Raw genomic sequence first — 19,658 nt, 5'->3', positions numbered from 1 at the left:
GACGCGCGGCGGCGGGCGCGGGGAGGGGGAGCGGGAGGCGGAGCGGGAGGCGGCGGGGCGGGCTGCGGGCCGGTCACGTGACGGGGCGGGGCGGCCCGGCCAATCCTGAGCTGCGTTGCGTGGGCGGAGGGCCGCCATTGGCCGGAGCCGCCGGCGAGCCTGCCTGGCGACCTGTTGCTAAGGGCGCCAGAGTTCGGCGGCGGGCGCCCGGGAACGCTGGTCTCGCGAGAGCTCCGCTCCCTCTCCGTCGGCGGCCGCAGCGCGCACCGGCGGGCATGGACGCTGCCGGGGACTACGCTTGGCCGCGGGCCACCTCCGAGCTCATGCTGCTCCCGGTCACGGGGCTGGAGTGCGTGCGCGAGCGGCTGCTGGCCGGTGAGGCTCCGTTTGCGGCGCGCGCAAGCGGAGAAGCCGCGCGCCCCGGGCGGCGTGGGGAACAAAGGGGAGCCGGGGGGATGCCCGGGGGAGGGTCGCCCGAGGAAGGGTGCCGGGGGAGGGTGCCCGGGGGGGTGTGCCCGGGGGGGGAGTGCCGGGGGAGGGTGCCCGGGGGGGTGTGCCCGGGGAGGGTGCCCGGGTCCCGATGCCGGGCCGGGCGGCGGGGGCGCCCGGGGGTGCGGGCTGTGGCCCGGCCGGAGCGGCCCAGAAGACAAGCCCGCTGTGGCTGCCGAGGCCGCCCGCACCCGCCCTGACGTGGACGGGCTGCGGCGCGGGAGGTGCGGGAGCCCGTGGGTAGGCGGCGGGGGGCGGGTGCGCGGTCCTTGGATGAGCCGGGGGCTTGTTCCTCCCGAGAAGACGGGGCAGGTGCCTGGATGAGGCCCCTCCATGGGGGCGGGTGAGCCCTGGGGGGGGCGGGGCCGCGCCGGGGCGGGCCTGGGGGACGGAGGCGCCTCCCTGGGAGCTGGGGCCACAGGGCTCTGCGCGGGATGAGGTCTGGGAACCTGGGACCCGGTGAGACCTTCCTGAGCGGGTCGGTGCGGGAGGCGGAGGCCGAGCCCCAGCCCCTCCCGAGATGGGTGGGTCCACCAGGCTTCTCTCTGCCCCGCGCCGCCCCCTTTCCCTTGGGCTCCGCTGCCGGAAGGGGGCGCCCTCCCCTGGCTCCCGGCGTGGGTCTCTGTCTCCCTGGACGTTCTGGGTCAGACCGTGGTTGGGAGCGGCCGCCTGCCCTGTCGGTGCCCAGCAGCACCCCTGGCCTCCCCGAGGGGCAGTCCCCCCCCACCGCTGGAGCAGACTCCCCACTGTGAAGGCTTACAGCCCCTGTGCTCCTCCCGGACCTGCCACCAACCGGCATGGCCACTGGTTCGCTGCTGTTCAGTGTCTGCTCAGTTCCTAGAGCGGCGGCCCCAGCCTCATGTGGGCCCCGCCCTCTTGATCATCTCCATATCCTTACACCCCCCACGTATAATTCCTGTTATTAAAAAAGTAAGCTCCTACTCACGGAAGTGCAGAAACGTCACAATACACACATATACTGTATATGAGGCCCCTAGAACAGTAAGAAATGCAAGAAAGTCCGTTAATAACTCATTCTCCGATGCCCCCTTAAAAGCAGCACATTGGCCCTGAGGCGTGTGCCACGCCGGAACCGCTGCCGCGGAGCCAGGCCTGGGCTTGTCTTCCACGGCTCAGCACGCAGCTTGCTGTCCGGTCTGTACCGATGCCCCAGTGTGGTGGAGTGTGTGAAGACCGAGTGCAGGCTCAGAATGGCATGAGACTGGGCGGACATTTCAGATTCAGACGTGATGTTCTGGACGAGGACTGTGGTGGGGTTTGCAAACTCGAGGCCAGGAACTGTGCACGCTTGGAGACAGCCCTCCTGCCACAGTGTGGGCTGTGCGCGCGCGCACACACACACAAACACACACACCCACCCACCGTGCAGGGAAGGAGCTCCTGGAAGGCAGGGCGCTCTGTGGCCCCAGGGGAAGAGGTGGTCGCAGTGGGCAGCCTCGGCTGCTGGGGCGCGTGGGGAGAGTTTGTGGACAGGTAGGTGAGGTAAGGGCGAGGGGCTGAAGCTGAGGTTCCTGTCTGAAGCAAGAGAAGTGGTGGGTGAGGAGGTTGTCCCGCACACTCACAGGCCCCAGTGGAGAGTGTCGTCGGTGTCTCCCCCACTCCCCACACCCCCTCCCCGTCCGGGGAGGCGTCTGATTGGCTCTGCTCCTGTGCAGGCGAGGGGCCGGACATGCTGGTGTACAGCCTGGATTTCGGGGGCCACCTGCGGATGATGAAGCGAGTGCAGAACCTGCTCGGCCACTACCTTATCCACGGGTTCCGGGTGCGGCCAGAGCCCAAAGGAGACCTCGACGTGGAGGCCATGGTGGCCACGTTCGGGAGCAAGGGCCTCCGAGTGGTGAAGATGAGCTGGGGCCAGGGCCGCTGCCGGGAGCTCTGGCGCTCCGGCCTGTGGACCGTGGCGGACTGGATCTGGGACGCCCGCTGGCTGGAGGGCAACATGGCCCTGGCCCTGGGCCACAACTCGGTGGTGCTGTACGACCCCGTCATAGGCTGCCTCCTGCAGGACGTCCCCTGCACAGACCGGTGCACGCTCTCCTCGGCCTGTCTGATCGGGGACACCTGGAAGGAGCTGACCGTCGTGGCGGGTGCCGTTTCCAACCAGCTCCTGGTCTGGTACCCGGCGGCCGCGCTGGTGGACAGCAAGCCCGTGGCCCCGGACCGGCGGGTCAGCGGGCACGTGGGCGCCGTCTTCAGCATGTCCTACCTGGAGAGCAAGGGCTTGCTGGCCACGGCGTCCGAGGACCGCAGCGTGCGCATCTGGAAGGTGGGCGACCTGCGGGTGCCCGGGGGCCGCGTGCAGAACATCGGGCACTGCTTCGGGCACAGCGCCCGCGTGTGGCAGGTGAAGCTGCTGGAGAACTACCTGGTGAGCGCCGGGGAGGACTGCGTCTGCTTGGTGTGGAGCCACGAGGGCGAGATCCTGCAGGCGTTCCGCGGCCACCAGGGCCGTGGGATCCGGGCCCTGGCCGCCCACGAGAAGCAGGCCTGGGTGGTCACGGGCGGCGACGACTCGGGCATCCGGCTGTGGCACCTGGCGGGGCGCGGGCACTCGGGCTCCGCGGTCTCGGCGCTCTCCTTCAAGTCCCCCAGCAGGCCGGGCGCCCTCAAGGCTGTGACGCTGGCCGGCTCGTGGCGGGTGCTGGCAGTCACCGACTCGGGCGTCCTGTACCTCTATGACCTCGAGGCCAAGTGCTGGGAGCAGCTGCTGGAGGACAAGCGCTTCCAGTCCTACTGCCTCCTGGAGGCGGCCCCCGGGCCCGAGGGCTTCGGGCTGTGCGCCATGGCCAACGGGGAGGGCCGCATCAAGGTCGTCCCCATCAACACTCCCACCGCGGCCGTGGACCTGACCCTGTTCCAAGGCAAGGTGCACAGCGTGAGCTGGGCCCTGCGCGGCTACGAGGAGCTGCTGCTGCTGGCCTCGGGCCCCGGCGGCGTGGTGGCCTGCCTGGAGGTCACGGCCGCCCCCTCCGGCAAGGCCATCTTCGTCCAGGAGCGCTGCCGGTACCGGCTGCCGCCCAGCAAGCAGCGCTGGCACACGTGCAGCGCCTTCCTGCCCCCGGGCGACTTCCTGGTGTGCGGCGACCGGCGGGGCTCCGTGCTGCTGTTCGCCTCCCGGCCGGCCCTGCTCCAGGAGCTGGGGCTCGGGGGCCGGGCCGAGGCCGGGGCCGGGGAGCTCGGAGGGGGCGGGGACGGCGGCGAGGGGGAGGCCGCCGTGACGGAGTGGGGCCCGGTGTCCGTCCTGCGGTCCCTGCACGGGAAGCAGGGGGTGACCTCGGTCACCTGCCACGGCGGCTACGTGTACAGCACCGGGCGCGACGGGGCCTACCACCAGCTGCTGGTGCGCGGCGGCCAGCTGCAGCCCGTGCTGCGGCGCACCTGCTGCCGGGGCATGAGCTGGGTGGCCGGGCTGCGGGTGATGGCCGACGGGAACACCGTCGTCCTGGGTTTCCACGCCAACGAGTTTGTGGTGTGGAGCCCCCGGTCGCACGAGAAGCTGCACGTGGTGCGCTGCGGCGGCGGCCATCGGTCCTGGGCCTTCTCGGACACCGAGGCGGCCATGGCCTTCGCCTACCTCAAGGACGGCGACGTCCTGCTGTACCGGGCCCTCGGGGGCTGCACCCGGCCGCACGTGCTCCTGCGGGAGAGCCTGCACGGCCGCGAGATCACGTGCGTCCGGCGCGTGGGCAGCATCGCGCTGGGGCCCGAGTGCGAGCTGCCCGGCTTCACGCAGCCGGACGCCCCGGAGCCGGGCAGCGAGGGGCCCGGCCTCGTCGACATCGTCATCACGTGCAGCGAGGACACCACCATCTGCGTCCTGGCGCTGCCCACGGCCACGGGCTCCGCCCACGCGCTGACCGCCGTCTGCAACCACATCTCCTCGGTGCGCGCGGTGGCCGTGTGGGGCGTGGGCGCCCCGGCCGGCCCCCCGGGCCTGACCGCCCACGTGGTGTCTGCGGGCGGCCGGGCCGAGATGCACTGCTTCAACATCATGGTCACCCTGGACCCCGGCGCCCCGAGCCGCCTGGCCTGCCACGTCATGCACCTGTCCTCGCACCGGCTGGACGAGGCCTGGGACGGCCAGCGCCGTCGGCACCGGGCGGTCAAGGTGGACCCAGAGACCAGGTGACGTGCTGCCCGGCGGGTACGGGGCGCGGCTGGCGGGGCTGTGCGTGACAGCCCTAACTCCTGCAGGTACATGTGCCTCGCCGTGTGCGAGCTGGACCCGCCCGACCTGGGCCCCCTGGTGGCTGCAGCCTGCAGTGACGGAGCAGTGAGGTAAGGCTCCGGTGGGCCGGGAGGCGGGGTGAGGGCCGTGGGAATGGGTCCTGAGCTGCCCCCCCTCCCCCAGGCTCTTCCATTTGCAGGACGCGGGGCGGCGGCTGCAGCTCCTGGCGGAAACCTTCCACCACCAGCGCTGCGTCCTCAAGGTCCACTCCTTCACGCACCAGGCGCCCGGCCAGCGGCGGTGAGGGCTGCGCGGTGGCTGCCTGGGTCCCGGGCACCCTTGTTGCTTTCTGTCCCCCCCGACTGACCAGCCGCCTTTCCCGCCTCCCAGGAGACTGCTGCTGTGCAGCGCGGCCACCGACGGCAGCCTGGCCTTCTGGGACCTCACCACGGTGCTGGACCACGGCTCCGCGGCCCTGCAGCCGCCCGCAGACCCTGGGCTGCCCCATCGTGAGTAGCTGGCGTGCCGCTGGCCCCCCCCCCCCCCACTTTCCTTCACCGCATGGCAGGAGGGCTCTGACCGCCTCTTCCTCCTGCAGAGCTGGGCCCCCCCTGCCTGACCGTCCAGGCCCACAGCTGTGGTGTCAACAGCCTGCACACGCTGCCCACGCGCGGGGGCCACCTTGTGGCGAGCGGCAGCGAGGACGGCTCCCTCCACGTGTTCGTGCTCGCCGTGGAGCTGCCGGAGCGGGGCGAGGCTGGGGGCGGTGCCGAGCTGGCGCCCCAGCTGCACGTGCGGGAGGAGCACTCGGTCCCCTGTGCACACGCCGCTCACGTGACCGGCCTCCACATCCTGAGCCCCAGCCTCATGGTCTCCGCCTCCATCGATCAGCGGCTGACCTTCTGGCGCCTGGGGCACGGCGAACCCACCTTCATCAACAGCACGGTGTACCACGTGCCGGACGTGGCCGACATGGAATGCTGGCCCGTGAGCCCCGAGTTTGGTCACCGCTGCGCTCTGGGGGGCCAGGGACTCGAGGTTTACAACTGGTACGACTGAGGCGCCCGGGCGGCTGGCACTTGGGCGCGGGGCCTGCTCCCAGGCAGGGGAGGGGAGTGACGTCTGTGCCGGGCCCGGCGTGCCTGGAGGGGGCGTAGGGGGGGGGACGCAGCCTTGGGCTCCCGACTTTGGAGCAGGCGCCGAGGGGAGCCGAGTGCCGCCCGGGCAGACAAGAACACCCACGCCTCGCACAGAGCAGCTTGGTAGGTTTATTAGTCTCCACATGGCCAGCCGGCGGGGTCCCAGGCGGTGAGGACCGTGAACACCAGGCACCAGCACGTGTGCGGCCTCAGAGGCAGCTCAGTGGGGGGAGGCCCAGCGTGGCCAGGCCCGCGTGGAGCACTTCCTGCACAGCCCGCAGGAGCTGCAGCCGGGCCAGCATCTGACCAAACAGGTGTGGTTGAGGCTCCTAGAAAGAGAGCGGGCCTGTGGGTCCCATCCTTTGCTGCCCCCCCCTTGCTCCCCGCCCGCCGGGCCCTTACCCCCAGGACGTGCACCCGGTTATAGTAAGAGCTGAAGTCCATGCTGAGCTGCACCAGGAACCTGCACACCTGGAAGACAGACGGAGTCACTGGTCCGCCTTCGCCCTGTGCCCAGACCCAAATAAAGAGTGTGCGTATGCCGCCCGCGCCTCACCATGTCTGTGCGGGCCCCGGCCAGGGCTGCGGTCCGGCTCAGCAGGTCCGGGAAGGGGAGGACACTGTTGAAGAGCAGCAGCCACTCGCCCTGTGGGAAGAAGGCTGCTGGGGTGGCGTCCAGGCCGCCCCAGGGAGCCACTGCCGGGAGGGCACTCACCTCCTCACGGAGCAGAGAGAAGTCCAGGCTGCTCGCAGGCGGGAAAGGCGGGTACAGACCTTGTTCCACGCCGCGCTGGTAACCCGCAAAGAGCGTGGCGAGGCGGGCACAGTTATACAGGACGAAGGTGCCGCTCCGGGGGCCCTTGGTGGACATGCTGTCGGCCAGGTCCAGGAGCAGCTGCGGAAGGCACAGCTGCAGAGGGCCAGCGGCCACCAGGCCTGCCCCCGCCCCGTCCTAACGGGCACAGGCTCACCTGACCCTGCGGGGCTTTGCTGAGCATCTCAAACTTGATGGTGGCCGCAGAGAGAATGCTGAAGGTTTCTGTCCAGGCCGGGTCTGCGGGCAGAGGCGCAGTCAGGCTGCAGGCAGGAGCCTGGGGGGTGGGGAGAGGGTGAGGTGGGGGGCAGCCGGAGCCTCCCAGGCTCACCTTGGGCCAGGTCCCTGCCGTGCTTCAGAGCCGAGGCCGCACGCACCTGTGCCAGCCGGAGCCTGCGTGGGGAACAGGGTGAGAGGAGGGCTGGGCAGAGCCCCACCCGGGCATCCCGCGGCCGCAGCCGCTCCCGCTCGCTCGCTCACTCATAGTACTCCGGCGCCGTCAGGGTGCCGGGCGCCCCAGCTGCTCTCACTGGGCCACACACCAGGTGCTTCTGTCGGGAAGAAGCGGGCTCAGCAAGCTGGCAGCAATCAAGCAATAAACCCTCCAGCACTGAGTCCTGCGGGCTCCCAGCCTCTTCCCGTCAGGCTTAGTGCCGGCTCGCCCAGCCCTCCACGCCGTTCCAGGTCCTCAGACCCGCCCACTCCAGGACTGCACCTGCTGCGGTCCCTTCACCAGTCTGTCCCTCCAGAGCCCATCCCCGCCCACCTGCGCCAGAGGCGCCCGTTCGTCCAGCTCCCGCCAAAGCAGGTCCAGCTGCTGCTGCTGGGCCTCCTCGGCGGCGCTCAGCACGTGCACCGCCACGCAGCTGTCCGCGGCGCCGGGGGCGGGAGCCTGCGGGAGGGGGCTGTCACCATCACCACCGGGACCGGGCGCCTCGCCCAGGCCACAGGCGGCTCCGCTACTGACCAGGCCCGGGGAGGCGTCCTCGGCCCCGGGATGCGCGGCCGCTTGCAGGTCCGCCAGCTGGGCGAGCAGGTCCTCGGTCACTGCAGGAGACACGCTCTGGCTAGCGGTCCGGTCCGGGCCCGCTTCCCCCCTCCCCCACCCCCTCTAGGGCTCCAGGGCCTACCCAGGCCGCGGTCCAGGTTGGGGTCACAGCCGGCTGCGCGCCCCCGCCCCCCCGCCAGCTCCTTCAGGCACACGCCGCCCAGGTCGCCGGCGGGCAGAGCTCCGGGGTCCCCCGCCGCGGTGACCTCCGCCAGAGCGCGGCTCCGCAGGGCATCGGCCGAGGCCGGCTCCGATGCCGCGGGCCAGTCCACCCGCAGCTCCTGCAGGAAGGCCGACAAGTGCGGGTCCCGCACGGCGGGCGCCAGGCGCACCCTCACCCTGCGGAGCGGGGGCGCCGCTTAGCCCGAGCGCCCGGCCCGGTCCGCCCTGCTCCCCGCCCGCAGCCCCCAGCCCCCGGGCGCGCCCCTCCTCCCCTCCCGCCCCGCTCACCCGTGGGCGCGCAGAGCCCGCGCCAGGTGGTCGGCCAGGAGCACGGCCCGCAGCTGGCCCAGGCGGAGCGCGCGGGGGGCGGCGCGCAGCGCGGGGCAGTGCAGCAGGACGCGCGGGGCCCCGGCGGCGGGCCGAGCGGGCGCGGCGTAGGCGACCACGGCCCCGAGCACCCGCTCGAAGACGGCGGCGCGCTGCAGCCGGAGCGCCAGCCCCGCGGGGGTCGGCTCGCAGCGCAGCACCGGGGCCACGCCGGGGCCCTGCAGGTCCGCCAGGGCACGGAGCACGCGCTCGGGCACCTGCGGGTCAACAGGCCGGTGAGGGGCGGCGCTCCCGGGCCCCGCGGCCACCCCCGCTGCCAGCGCTCCCGGGCCCCGCGGCCACCCCCGCTGCCAGCGCTCCCCGGGCCCACCGCCCCCCGCACCTGGCCGTCCCCGAAGCGCGCCCGCAGCGCCCGCCGCGGTGCCAGGAAGTCGCGGGCGCGCAGGTGGCGGGCGCGCGTCTCCCTGAACCACACGGGGCCGCCAGGGCCCAGGGCCGCGTTGAGGGCCCCCAGGGTCTCCTCCAGCCCGAGGCGCCCCGTCGCCATAGGGACCGGAAGGCGCGAGCGGAACCGGAAACAAATGTTGGAGGCCGAGCTTCCGGGAGGGCGACAGGCGGGGCGGGCCGGCCCGAGCGGGCAGGTGCACGGCGGAGCTGGGCGCCGCCGGCTGCCGGTCCCGCTCAGTCCCGGGTCCGACCCTCGGGTTCCCCGGGTCTGGGCTTCTGTCGCCACCCGCGCCCCGCGGCCGGAGGACCGTGACGGGGCTCTGCGCCCGCACTTGGCGCCCGAACACGCTCCCCGCCGTCACGGCCCAGAGCCCTCGGGAAGGGAAGGGAAGGGGGTGCGCGGCGCCGGGTTCCTGCGGCCCCTCCTCCTCGGGGGCCCGGCAGGTGGCCCTCGGGCTGGGTCCGGGCCGCCCGGTGTGAAAGCGTCTCCTTCCCTTCGCGCCGCCCAGAGGGAGCTCCGGGCCGGCCCCTGGGTTTCCGCTCCAGTGACCCCCGTTTCCTCTCCGAAACCGAAACCGGCGCCGCGCGGGGCGCGCAGAACCGCGCTCTGCCCGCAGCAGCGAACAGGGGCCCGGGCGGGAAGCCGGCCGAAGCCCCGGCGGTGCGGAAGCGCGCGGGGCGGACACGCGGCCGGAGTCTTCCTGCGCCCGCGGCGGGGCGGCCGTGTCAGCCCCGCGCCCTGTCCGCGCAGCAGCGGCGCCTCCGGGCACTGGCGCCGGGACCGCCGGGCTCCGGCTCCTCTCGGCACGTGGAGAGGTTCGTCCCCAGGCGAAGGGCTTCCGCGATCCGGCTGTCCGCGGCCCCGGCGTCTATCGCTCCCTCTGGCCGGAGGCGCGCCGGAGGCAGGTGCGGCCCAGGGGGTGTCGGGGTCGGGATCGCCCGCCCCTCCCGGGCGGGGACGCTGCTCAGGCAGGAGAGCAGGGAACGAAATCCAAGCGCAGCTGGAATGCTCGGAGACAACAGCTGCTTTTGGGATTCCGTTGCCCGCGGTCCAGCCATGGGAGGGGGTGCCCGGGGCCAGGATAGAGCCCGTTTCCGTCCCCGGAGGCACCCCTCGGAGGAGGCGGTGAAACCCAATCTAGTGGGAATGAGCTGCTCACCTGGCCCCCACACAATAGGGGGGCCGCGGGGGCCTCCCCGGGGACCGAGTCCCGAACCGGATTACAGCCGCGGGGAGGTTCCGCGCAGCCCGGCTGCATGTGGCTGCTGGTGCCAGGGAGCCAGGGCGCCGGCGAGGTGACTGCCGGGGCGGCTGCAGGGCCGGCCGGGGAGGAAGCCAGCCGCGCGCCGGCCGAGGGGACACCCCGCACCCGGCCCTTTGTCCGGGGGCGCTACCGGCTCCAGCTCGAGGGCCCCCGATGGCCCCCGACGGCAAGACCCCCAGGAGCCGACTGAGACAGTCTCGTAGGTACCGAGCCTGCCGCCCGCCGGCCCCGCGGAGAGCAGGCCGGCACCATCCCCCGAGGCCACGGCACTGAGCCCGGAGATGCCCGGACCCGCGAGGGCGCCCGGGGGCCGGCTCCGGCCGGGGGCGGGGCAGCTCCAAAGACAAGGAAGGAGCGAGCGGGGTCGAAGCCGCGCCAGCCGCCGCCGCCGCGTGCAGCGCCTGGTCCGCTTCGGCCCGGCAGGTCCCGCCGGAGCAGCCACGGGGGCCGGGCTGCGACATCCCCTTCCGATCCCTCGGCCGCAGCCCGGCCACTTTAAGAAGAGCCGCCGGCCACGCCCCCGCGCTCCGAGGAGCCAATCCACGCGCGGCCACGCCCCGAGCCCCTTTAAGAAGAGGCCGCCTGCCACGCCCCCCGCACTCCGAGGAGCCAATCCACGCGCGGTCACGCCCCGAGCGGTGCGCGGTGGCGACGCCAACGGTCGCGCGGCGGACGGTTGGGAAGGGGCGTGATTCCGAGGCCGCGGGGAAACCCGAGCTGCCGCCGCCCTGGAAACCCGACGCCCCGAAGCCGGGATTAGGGGCCCGGGGGCCTGCGCCCCGCCCCGGCCAGGTGCGCGGCTCGGCCAGGTGCGCCCCGCCCGGCCCGGGGGCCCCGCGGCTGGCTGAGCCGGGCGCCGGGCCGCGGCGGGGGCCCAGGTGGTGCCCCGAGGCCGGGCCCGCCCCCAGGGGCCCGGCGCCCCCGCGGCGTCCTGCGGGGCCCGGGGCGCGGCGGCGGCAGGTGCGGACGCGGGCCCCGCCTCCCGGGACCGGAGGCCGGGCGGCTCTCTAGCCCCGCAGGGCCGGCCGAGCTGCGCGGCGCCCTCCGGCCGCAGGGGGCGCTGTGGCCGCGGGGCTGGGCTCCGCCGCGTCCTCGCTGACCCCGCTTGTCGGTTCCCCATGGCGGCCGCGTTCGTGCTTCGGGGCCTGGGCAGAGCAAGGCCGGTGCTTCGCCCGCCGCCCGCGGAGCTGCTGCGGTGAGTCCGGCCCGCGTTCTGCCCCGTCCTCCCCGGAAGCCGGTCCCGCGGCTCTCGCTCCCGCGCCGAGACCTGACCGTGTGCCCCGCAGGGCCCCGCGGCGCGGGCACCGGCTCACGCCGGCGGACGACGAGCTGTACCAGCGCACGCACATCTCCCTGCTGCAGCGCGACGCCCCGCACGCCGCCTACGTGGAGAGCTACAGCAGCCGCGGCTTCGTGGTCAACGGGAACCGCGTGTTCGGGCCCTGCGCGCTGCTCCCGCACTCGGTGCTGCAGTGGAACGTGAGCGCGCCCCGCCCGCCCTGCGCCCCGGGCTCGCGTGGCCCCGGGAGCGGCTCTCCGGGAAGCTGCGTGCGTTTGCTGACACCTGCCCCCTCCCCGCACAGGTAGGGTCCCACCTGGACATCACGGAGGAAAGCTTCTCGCTCTTCTGGATGCTGGAGCCCCCGCTAGGTGAGGAGGAGGGAAGCGCGGGGGTGATCCCAGCCCCCCCAAACCCGCGCGCGGCCCGTCAGCAGGCCTAGCTGCAGCCTGCCCTGTCCTCCTGCCCTAGAGATCGTGGTGGTGGGCACCGGGGACCGCACCGAGAGGCTGCCCTCGCGGGTACTGCGCGCCTTGAGGCAGCGGGGCCTGGCCGTGGAGGTGCAGGACACGGTCAGTGGGGACGTGGGGGCTATGGGGAGGGCAGCGCGGCCTGGTCCTAGCCCCGCTGATGCTGGCTCTCCCTGCAGCCCAACGCTTGTGCCACTTTCAACTTCCTGTGTCACGAAGGCCGAGCGACAGGAGCTGCTCTGATCCCCCCACCTGGAGGGACCGCGCTCGCTCCTCTGGCCCAAGCTGCAGAGTGAACCGGGACCCACCTGACCTTCCCGGAGCCCCTCCCTGTAGCCTGTGCCGAGTCTGCCTCCCTGAATTAAACTCTTAATCTGCTCCGCGTGGTGCGTTGCTGGCCAGGGGCTGCGGGCTCAGTGGGCCTGTGAAGAACCAAGGGGCCCTTCCAGGTGGGCCGCCCAGCCCTCCTCCCAAACCACAGGTCTGTCCGCGCTCACCTGCAGGCTGGAGTGCCTTCTTACCACAGGCTCTTTACAGATAGGATCCAGGCACCAGCATGAGGGGCTCAACCTGGACCATGTGGCCAAGCTTTGGGCCAGCAGAAGGCTCTGGGTGCTGGTCCCAAGCCCCATGGTCCTGCCCCTAAGCAGCTAGTCAGACGCCGAGCTCGAACCCTGGGCCCTCGTGAGCCGTGGCTGCTCGGGGCGGCTTGTGAGCTCCCTCAGGAGGGATGCTGGGAACCGGCCCCTCCAGGTCCCTGGAGCCCCCCTGACCCCAGGAAGAGCCTCCCATGGAAACGGTGCTGTTTGGTGCTTGTGTGAGGGGTGCAGTGGCTTAGCCCCCTGCCTGCTGACCTCAAAGACCACGCATCACTTTTTTCAAAATTTTATTGAAAAACCAAGGAAGGGACGATGCTGGAATCCCTCTTCAGAAAAGCCGCTTCTCATACCTGCAGACAGAGGACCAGCTGTGAGGGGGCGGCAGCAGGCAGGGACCCCACCCCCAGGCCGGGCGGGAGGGGCGGTCGCTCACGAATGGAGGCTGTGGACGCCGCCTTCCACCTGCGCGGAGGCCGTCCTCTTCTCAAACTTGAGCTCCCCGGAGTACATCATGGCTCTGGAGGACGGGCAGCTGTGGGCGCGGCCGGCCAGCCCCTCTGCCCCTGTGCACGCCCCCACCCCTCTGCCCCTGTGCACGCCCCACCCCCCGCTTACCTGACTTGGGTCAAACTCTTAGCACCAATGTCCTGGCAGGAGTGCTGGATGCCGGCGATCAGGTAGGGGACAAACTTGTGGATGGACCCCTTGTCCTGCACCGCCCCGGACACCCCCTGGGCCACCTTGATCTTGTCAGCTTCGCTGCAGGGAGGGACAGACGGGGTCAGCGCGGGGAGGGGCGGTGCAGGGGGAGGGGGAGGGGGTGACGCCCCAGGCCCACCTGAAGTAGCGGTTCTGGCTGCTGAGGTGCTTGTCCATGGCGTCCAGCGAGCCCATGCCCCGGTACTTCTTGAGCCGGATGCCGTCGGAGAAGAAGTACTCCCCGGGCGCCTCGGTGGTGGCGGCCAGGAGGGAGCCCATCATCACTGCGGGGAGAGGCAGTGCTGGGCCGCCCGGCGCGGGCACCGTGCCCCGCCCGCCCGCCCGCTCCGCTCCCCTGCGGCCTCACCTGTGGAAGCCCCCAGGGCCAGGGCCTTGGCGATGTGGCCCACGTTTTGGATCCCCCCGTCAGCGATGACCGGAACACCGAAGCGCCGCGCGTACTCGGACACCTTGTACACTGCCGTGGCTTGGGGCCGCCCGCAGGCCAGCACTGCGAAAAGAGGGGGGGCAGGTGGGTGGGTGGAGGTGGTGGGGACGGGCGAGGGGCCCTCTGGCCACAGCTGCGGCCAGCAGCGTTCAGCTGCACCTGCACCGGGACCGCAGCCTGGCTGAGGACCAGTCACGTCGAGCGGCAGCACCTCTGTCCCAAACGGCACAAACAGCTGTGATGGCCACCACTCACCCGTGTGCACGTGCACGTGTGCAGGGCCCAAGGCAGCCCAGGAACATGCAGTCAGCAGCGGAAAGCCCCGCCCACTGGCACGGGTGGGTAGGGTCACTGTGCAGTTAGTCCCGAGGCCCGCCCTCCCTGCATGGCGGCCGCTCGGGCACCATGGAGCGGTCCAGTGGGAGGAAGAGGGTGCTGAGTTGGTCCTGAGCTGTGCCTGACTGCAGCTGTGGGCAGAGCAGGGCCCACGGGGGAGAGACCTGCCCTAGAAGCACCCCGGGAAAGGGGGCTGGTTTTTGAGGAGCCCCCAAAACCACGGTCTGTCATCCAGTCTGCCCTGCCCACCCATCAGCATCACAAACCCCGGGAGCTACAGCTACAGTCAACCAAGCAGCCGGGCGTGGGCAGCTGGCCGGGCCAGTGGGCCGGGCCGCACTTACTATAGCAGCCCGTGACAGTAGAAGGGCATTTGGGGCTGTGGGACTTTATGTCTGGAGGGATCTTGGGCGCTGCTAAATAAAACAAACAGACCAGAGTTTAGAGAGGCCGAGCAGAGCAGGGAGCCAGGCGGGGGGGATGGCGATGAGGGGAGACGAGAGAGAGCTCGTCGTGCTTCCAGCGTGTCGCCCGGCCCGGGGCCTGCTGGCCGGGCCGCCCCTAGCGGGACCCACTCGTGCCCTGAGCTCCGGGCTCAGGCCTGTGGGCTGAGGGTCCCGGCGAGCCTCACCTTCCTGGGTGATGCAGATGGAGCCACTGCCCATGCCCACCCGCAGGGCGTCCACACCGGCGTCGATGAGGTTCTTGGCCTGAGCGGCGGTGACCACTGCGTGAAGAGCAGAGGCTCAGGGGGTGCAGGTGGGCGCCTCTCCCCTCCTGCCCCAGGCCCTCCGTGCCCCCCGCCTCACCGTTGCCTCCGATGACCTGGAGGCTGGGGTACTTCTCTTTGATGTACTTGATCATGTTGATCTGGAAGATGGAGTTCCCCTGGGAGGAGTCCTGGAACAGGAGGTGCCGGTGAGCGGGCGCGGCGGCAGCCCCCCCGCCCCCCGCCCCGGCGGCGGCAGCACACCAGCACGACCACGTCCACGCCGGCCTGGGCCAGCAGGTCCAGCCGGTACTTGTCGTCCTCGTGCGTGCCGATGGCCGCCCCGCACAGCAGCTGCTTCTTGGTGTCCTTGGAGGCCAGGGGGTAGTCGCGGTTCTTCTTCAGGTCTGTCCGCGCAATGATGGCCACCAGCTCGTCGTCTTCGTTCACGATGGGCAGCTTCCCTGGGGCAAAGCGGACAGGCGTCAGGACCCGGGTGTCCGTGCCAGGAGCCGCCCTGCCTCCAGGACTCACCCTTCTTGCTGCGCTGCAGGATCTCGTTGGCTTCCTTCAGCGTGACGCCCGCAGGGGCCACCACCAGGTCCTCTCTCTTGGTCATGATCTAGACGGGAGGGGAGGGAGAGGAAGGGCCAAGTGGCGACCAGACCTGCCAACAGGCCTCCCTCTGCTCCAGACCACCCCCGCACATGAGCCCGCAGTGTCTGCAGCACTCTGGTGAGCATGAGAATGGACTAGAAATGACACTACGGCCCTGGCCGGTGGGGCTCAGTGGATAGTGTTGGCCTGCAGACTGAAGGGTCCCAGGTTTTCCACTCAGGGGAAACATGCCTGGGTTGCAGGCTTGATCCCCAGTGGGGAGTGTTCAGGAGGCAGGCAATCAATGATTCGCTCTCATCATGAATGGTTTTTTATTTTATTGATTTTTTTAGAGAGGAAAGGAGAAAGACAGAAACATTGATGAGAGAGAAACATTGACTAAGCTGCCTCCTGCACACTCCCAACTGGGGATGTGCCCACAACCAAGGTACATGCCCTTGACCAGAATCAAACCTGGGACCTTTTAGTCCCCAGGCCGACGCTCTATCCACTGAGCCAAAACAGGCAGGGCTCATCATTGATGTTTCAGTCTCTCTCTCCCTCTCCCTTCCCCTCTGAAATTAATATATATATATTTTTTAAAAAGGACATGATGGTGTGTTACATTGTTAGACGGGCCGCACCAGACCAATGACAATTAGCAGAGGAGGCTGAGGGTCCCTGAGCACTGCTCTCACCGGGGTTGGTGAAGAACACAGCAGGCACGCTGGCCAACCCCCGGGCAGACCGAGAGCCTCCCTCGGTGTGCGCAGGGGGACGGGAGGATCAGGCACTGGGCCAGGCAGAGACCTCAGAGCCGCCACTGAGGCCACGAGGCTCCTTGGCAGCCTGGTTGCCGGAACGCGGCTCTGCCGTGCACCTACCTCTTCCAAAAACCGGTCGTGCTCCTCCTCCTTGAGAAAATCAATGTCCCGCGAGGAGATGATGCCCACCAGGCGGCTGCCCATGCGGCCCGTGTCGGTGATGGGGATGCCGCAGAAGCCGTGCCGGGCCTTGGCCTCAAACACGTCCCGCACGCGGTCCTTGGGGCTGAGCACCACGGGGTCTGTGATGAACCCCTGCTCGTATTTCTGGAAGGGAGGAGAACGGCAATTCCCAGTCACCGTCATCGGCTGGGTCTGAGAACAAGTTTGTGCCAGCTCCCCCTTGGCCGTGCCAGGGGACCAATCAGACCGGCACCTCACACCAGGGAGAGGAGACATGGCTGGTGGTAGGTGCTGCTCACTGGTCCCCTTCTGTTGCCTGAAGATCGCCCTCAGGCTCTTATGCTCAGGAACTCAACTCCACGGTGGGAAAGGCCTTAGGTAGGACCAAAACACCCCCACCCGGCCTCAGTGCCATCCCAGGGACTCTTGCCCATGACCCTTGCCCTCTGACCTTTACTTTCCGAACTTCGTTGGCCTGGAATTCAGGTGTACAGTTGTGGTGGATGAAGCCAATACCACCTGTAAGCTGTAGAATAACAAAACGAAGGGAAAATTGACAAGAAAAAGAGAGGCATGACTGCCTTTGGGGAAGAGGCCTGGCCTGCTCCTGCCCTTCCACCCAGGGTGCTCACCGCCATTGCTATGGCCATCCCAGCTTCCGTGACCGTGTCCATGGGTGAGGACACCAGGGGCGTTTTCAGAGTGATCTTTTTGGTCAGAGCAGAGGTCAGGTCCTGAGGATACAAGGCCAGCTAATGTGAGAACACAGCCCATACCACCCCTGATGGTGCCACGTCTCCCACAAAACAGGAGCCCTAAATGGCCTGCATGCTAACCCACTCCACAGAACCCCAAAGCCCAATCTGGGGAGGCAGACCGAGGTTCAGCAGCACCCCCCCCCCCCCCAGCCTTAATGCTGAGGACCCAGGTCCTGCCATACTCACCACCTGGTCTGCAGTGAAGTCGATGTATCCAGGGAGAATGAGAAAGTCACTAGGAGGGCGGGGAGCGAATTGGGGGTAAGGCTCAGGCTTAGCGCAGCCGGAGACCATCCCACGGGCATGTGGGCAGAGGGCACCCAGGCCAGGACGAGCCCGAGGTGGAGCCAGTGACGGGACCTGCTCTGCCACTAGCTGTCACCTGGCCCTGGCACCCTGACAACGCCATGTGCCCAGAGAATGGCGCCCCCAGCCTGAAACCCCAAGCACCGCCAAGCGCCGCCTCCATCCCACCCGCTTCGTCCGTCCCCGTGAGCCCGAGATCTCGGTGGGAGGTTTCCGGAACCGGCGCCCCCACCCCCAGCGGCTCCATGGCAGCCCAACCCGCCCCCCAAGCCAGGTGAGCCCGCTGCCCGCACTTGTAGGTGAGGCCGTCGCCGCAGTTGAAGAGCTGCTGTGCCGTGAGCCCGTCGTCGGGCACGTAGGACGTGCCCCCGCTAATCAGGTAGTCGGCCATGACCAGCGGGAACGGCGCGTCTCCGAGCACCACGCCGCAGAGGCCGCTGGCGTCCGGGCCGCGCCAATATACGTCCGCGGGTTTCGTCAGCGCGCTCCGATGACGTCAGGACGCAACGTGCGGGCGGAGCCGACACGCCCCCTGGGCGAGGCAGCGCATGCGCACAGCCACAAACCAGAGCTCGGCGATTGGCCTGCGGCGTCGACGCCCCGCCCGCAGAGCCCGCCGTGCAGCCAGCTCGGGAGGCGTGGCTTTCGGGGCTCAGTCGGTCTCCGCCCAAATAAAGAGGCATTGTGCACCAGCGAGTTGAAAAGACGTGCTTGTCATTCTTAATAAACAACTAGATTACGAATACATAAGAGAAACAGAGTGGTATCTTTATATGATACACAGTGTATGTTACAAGAATTCCATCAGGCACAGCAGCCTCAGGTTTAAGGCCTCAATGTTGGGCCAAAAAAAAAGGGCATGGTAGAGTTTACTTTAACATCTAAAATGTCACTGTCATAAAGGAGGGTGTAATAGAAATTGTCTTTAATAAATCATAATTGAAGTCCCCCTCATTCTCCTTCCAGTAAGATGCTAAGTTTATGTCTGAGCATGAAAGAAAAGACCGGTCCCCTGTGGCCAGCGAAGTCGCAGGCAGGGTGAAGCCAGCTGGGGGAGTCCTGCAGGCCCACCCCTCATGAATCCCCTCTCTCCGGAGGAAGGGAAGGGGCCACCTTTCTCCAAACAGTCCAAGCCCTTTCCCCAGGCCCGACAAAAGAAAAGCAGCCGGCAGCGTTGTAGGAACCGGAGCCCCGGCTGAGCGTCTGCTGCAGCAGGCTTATGAAGATGCACAGGGGCAGTTTCCTTTTACATTTTAAACAGCAGTCAGAAAGGCTTTGTAACTACACCAATAAAAAAGAAAGGAAAAATGGAGGCCTCTTCTTTCGTGTGGAAGTCTGTCCGTCTCTTCCCGGATGCTCTCCCCAGCACCATGGCTCAGGGGCTCAGTGCATGGTGCTTGTGTTGGCCACTGCAATGGCCTCCTGAATTTCTCGTATCACCAGGATCCGAGTCAGCATCTGTCCCATCTGCTCTCTGCTGATTGGCTGAACCGAGTACCAGATTGGGCTGTTGGGGGCCACCACCGGCTCCGGTGTCAGGTAAAAGGTGTCATTCCGGCCTTTCACACTCTGGGGACTGAAGCATAGGTCAGTAAGGCTGTGAAAACCACAATCTCAGCCCTCCCCCCTGAAACTCCCCTCAGACATGTGCGAAGCTGGGAAGGCAACAGCTCTGGCAGGGATGGGGGCACGGCCGCACACTGGCTCCGATGGCAGGGCCAGCTGCCTCCTGCTCCGCCGCCCTCAGGTGCCAGCTGATTCCGCCGATCAAACAGCTGCCTGGGGCTCCCGGCTCACCTATTCGAGTCCAATCATGTCCGACTTGGAACAGGCTTTACTGCCCAGAAGGCCTGTCTTCCAAGTCTTGGCTCAAGTTGCTCCCTTTACCCAATCCACTGAGAAGTCCTGTTCTGACGGAGGAACCTCCCCTGGGCTCCCCCACCCCAATGCGGTGCTGTGCCTCCCAAGCACCAGCACACACCATCCCTCCCACTATCCTCCGTCCACTCAGGGTCCCACGGGCTCCTGTGTCAGCCCTGCAGTAGGTGCTGATGGCAGGGAAATGTGAGACCACAGCCTCCCTCTGGAGCGCCCAGAGGAGGGAGGCGGACAGGAGTTACACTCACACAGACACCCAGAAGGACAAGCAGCGGCAGATAAAACAGCTGATGGGATAGGCAGGGTGTGAAATGCTTCCGATAAGATAAGCGGCTGGAGAGCGAGGCAGGAGCTGACTGCCAATGGGTGGGGTGGGGGGCGGGGCGCTGCCCAACAGGAAACAAGCCTGGGCCGAGGCCGGACACAGGAAAGTACGAGGACCACAGGAGGAGAGGAGCCGGGGCAGCTAGAGCCAGAGCTGCCTGGATGCGAGGTCGGCACAGGGCTGGTGCGAGGCCTGCTTGGCCACATTCGATCCCTGTCGTAGAGCACTGGAAGCCACTGAGGGTTTAGGTAACACAAGACCTTCCATGTCCAAAGATCATTCTGGCAGCGCTGTGAGCCTGACAGCAGAGAACCAAAGCCATCTCTCCGGAAGCCCCCCAGATGATGACGGAAGACAAAAGGTCAAGCTAGCCGAAACCGGTGTGGCTCAGTGGATAGAGCGTCGGCCTGTGGACCGAGAGGTCCCA

General features: G+C 68.7%; 5 protein-coding genes across 16 annotated transcripts in view; 2 read left to right on the top strand and 3 right to left on the bottom strand.

Moving 5' to 3' along the window:
- The first annotated feature begins 52 nt into the window (after positions 1-52).
- Positions 53-6,361, top strand: WDR6 (WD repeat domain 6). The gene is made up of 6 exons (XM_084901636.1): positions 53-375; positions 2,166-4,635; positions 4,705-4,788; positions 4,862-4,978; positions 5,069-5,187; positions 5,277-6,361. Exons 1-6 carry the CDS (start codon positions 276-278, stop codon positions 5,735-5,737), a joined length of 3,351 nt encoding a protein of 1,116 aa, XP_084757762.1. The 5' UTR covers positions 53-275; the 3' UTR covers positions 5,738-6,361.
- On the bottom strand, positions 5,935-8,753 carry DALRD3 (DALR anticodon binding domain containing 3). Of its 7 annotated transcripts, XM_084901656.1 has the most exons (12): positions 8,551-8,753; positions 8,130-8,425; positions 7,762-8,018; positions 7,599-7,678; positions 7,398-7,523; positions 7,112-7,182; positions 6,963-7,024; positions 6,789-6,871; positions 6,533-6,712; positions 6,374-6,463; positions 6,220-6,288; positions 5,935-6,146 (listed from the first exon to the last, which is right to left on the bottom strand). In XM_084901656.1, exons 1-12 carry the CDS (start codon positions 8,713-8,715, stop codon positions 6,027-6,029), a joined length of 1,599 nt encoding a protein of 532 aa, XP_084757782.1. In that variant the 5' UTR covers positions 8,716-8,753; the 3' UTR covers positions 5,935-6,026. The 7 variants fall into 7 exon arrangements, with proteins under 7 accessions (XP_084757782.1, XP_084757780.1, XP_084757781.1 ...); XM_084901654.1 differs by having other exon boundaries at positions 7,398-7,678; XM_084901655.1 differs by having other exon boundaries at positions 6,789-6,908; positions 7,009-7,024; positions 7,398-7,678.
- Positions 8,754-9,392: 639 nt separating this feature from the next.
- NDUFAF3 (NADH:ubiquinone oxidoreductase complex assembly factor 3) lies at positions 9,393-12,007 on the top strand. Its single transcript, XM_084901674.1, has 5 exons — positions 9,393-11,075; positions 11,167-11,359; positions 11,464-11,530; positions 11,631-11,731; positions 11,809-12,007. Exons 1-5 carry the CDS (start codon positions 10,999-11,001, stop codon positions 11,923-11,925), a joined length of 555 nt encoding a protein of 184 aa, XP_084757800.1. The 5' UTR covers positions 9,393-10,998; the 3' UTR covers positions 11,926-12,007.
- A 475-nt stretch (positions 12,008-12,482) lies between these two features.
- Positions 12,483-17,506, bottom strand: IMPDH2 (inosine monophosphate dehydrogenase 2). 2 transcript variants are annotated; one of them, XM_084901661.1, is made up of 15 exons: positions 17,322-17,506; positions 16,909-16,957; positions 16,597-16,698; positions 16,416-16,490; positions 15,902-16,108; positions 14,955-15,042; positions 14,685-14,884; positions 14,521-14,611; positions 14,343-14,438; positions 14,056-14,127; positions 13,295-13,438; positions 13,067-13,211; positions 12,844-12,987; positions 12,662-12,745; positions 12,483-12,578 (listed from the first exon to the last, which is right to left on the bottom strand). In XM_084901661.1, the coding sequence occupies exons 1-15, from the start codon at positions 17,417-17,419 to the stop codon at positions 12,557-12,559; spliced, it is 1,617 nt and encodes a 538-aa protein (XP_084757787.1). In that variant the 5' UTR covers positions 17,420-17,506; the 3' UTR covers positions 12,483-12,556. The 2 variants fall into 2 exon arrangements, with proteins under 2 accessions (XP_084757787.1, XP_084757788.1); XM_084901662.1 differs by lacking the exon at positions 14,056-14,127 and having other exon boundaries at positions 17,322-17,505.
- Positions 17,507-17,725: 219 nt separating this feature from the next.
- QRICH1 (glutamine rich 1) overlaps positions 17,726-19,658 on the bottom strand; it is a 29,572-nt gene continuing 27,639 nt past the window's right edge. For all 5 annotated transcript variants that reach the window (XM_084901648.1, XM_084901646.1, XM_084901645.1 and 2 more), the window contains one exon: positions 17,726-18,604. In XM_084901648.1, coding sequence (XP_084757774.1) covers positions 18,412-18,604 — 193 coding nt within the window. In that variant the 3' untranslated portion in view covers positions 17,726-18,411. The remainder of the gene's footprint in view (positions 18,605-19,658) is intronic.

This window comes from Pipistrellus hanaki (assembly GCF_964339955.1).
Source record: "Pipistrellus hanaki genome assembly, chromosome: 13".
NCBI classification, from domain to species: domain Eukaryota; kingdom Metazoa; phylum Chordata; class Mammalia; order Chiroptera; family Vespertilionidae; genus Pipistrellus; species Pipistrellus hanaki.
Note: the sequence above shows the minus strand (reverse complement) of the source record. Positions and strands in the feature narration are given on the sequence as shown.

Excerpts from the sequence above, each read along its gene's own strand:
- DALRD3 (XM_084901650.1), bottom strand. The coding sequence starts at position 8,715 with ATGGCGACGGGGCGCCTCGGGCTGGAGGAGACCCTGGGGGCCCTCAAC. Across the intron at positions 7,679-7,761 it reads CAACCTGGACCGCGGCCTGG|TGACCGAGGACCTGCTCGCC; the intron begins GTAGGCCCTGGA and ends TGTCTCCTGCAG. Across the intron at positions 7,183-7,397 it reads AACGGGCGCCTCTGGCGCAG|AAGCACCTGGTGTGTGGCCC; the intron begins GTGGGCGGGGAT and ends TCTTCCCGACAG.
- IMPDH2 (XM_084901661.1), bottom strand. The coding sequence starts at position 17,419 with ATGGCCGACTACCTGATTAGCGGGGGCACGTCCTACGTGCCCGACGAC. Across the intron at positions 16,958-17,321 it reads GGCGACGGCCTCACCTACAA|TGACTTTCTCATTCTCCCTG; the intron begins GTGCGGGCAGCG and ends CCGCCCTCCTAG. Across the intron at positions 16,491-16,596 it reads GGATGGCCATAGCAATGGCG|CTTACAGGTGGTATTGGCTT; the intron begins GTGAGCACCCTG and ends GTTATTCTACAG.
- WDR6 (XM_084901636.1), top strand. The coding sequence starts at position 276 with ATGGACGCTGCCGGGGACTACGCTTGGCCGCGGGCCACCTCCGAGCTC. Across the intron at positions 376-2,165 it reads GCGCGAGCGGCTGCTGGCCG|GCGAGGGGCCGGACATGCTG; the intron begins GTGAGGCTCCGT and ends GCTCCTGTGCAG. Across the intron at positions 4,979-5,068 it reads CAGGCGCCCGGCCAGCGGCG|GAGACTGCTGCTGTGCAGCG; the intron begins GTGAGGGCTGCG and ends CCCGCCTCCCAG.
- NDUFAF3 (XM_084901674.1), top strand. The coding sequence starts at position 10,999 with ATGGCGGCCGCGTTCGTGCTTCGGGGCCTGGGCAGAGCAAGGCCGGTG. Across the intron at positions 11,076-11,166 it reads CCGCCCGCGGAGCTGCTGCG|GGCCCCGCGGCGCGGGCACC; the intron begins GTGAGTCCGGCC and ends TGTGCCCCGCAG. Across the intron at positions 11,531-11,630 it reads GATGCTGGAGCCCCCGCTAG|AGATCGTGGTGGTGGGCACC; the intron begins GTGAGGAGGAGG and ends CTCCTGCCCTAG.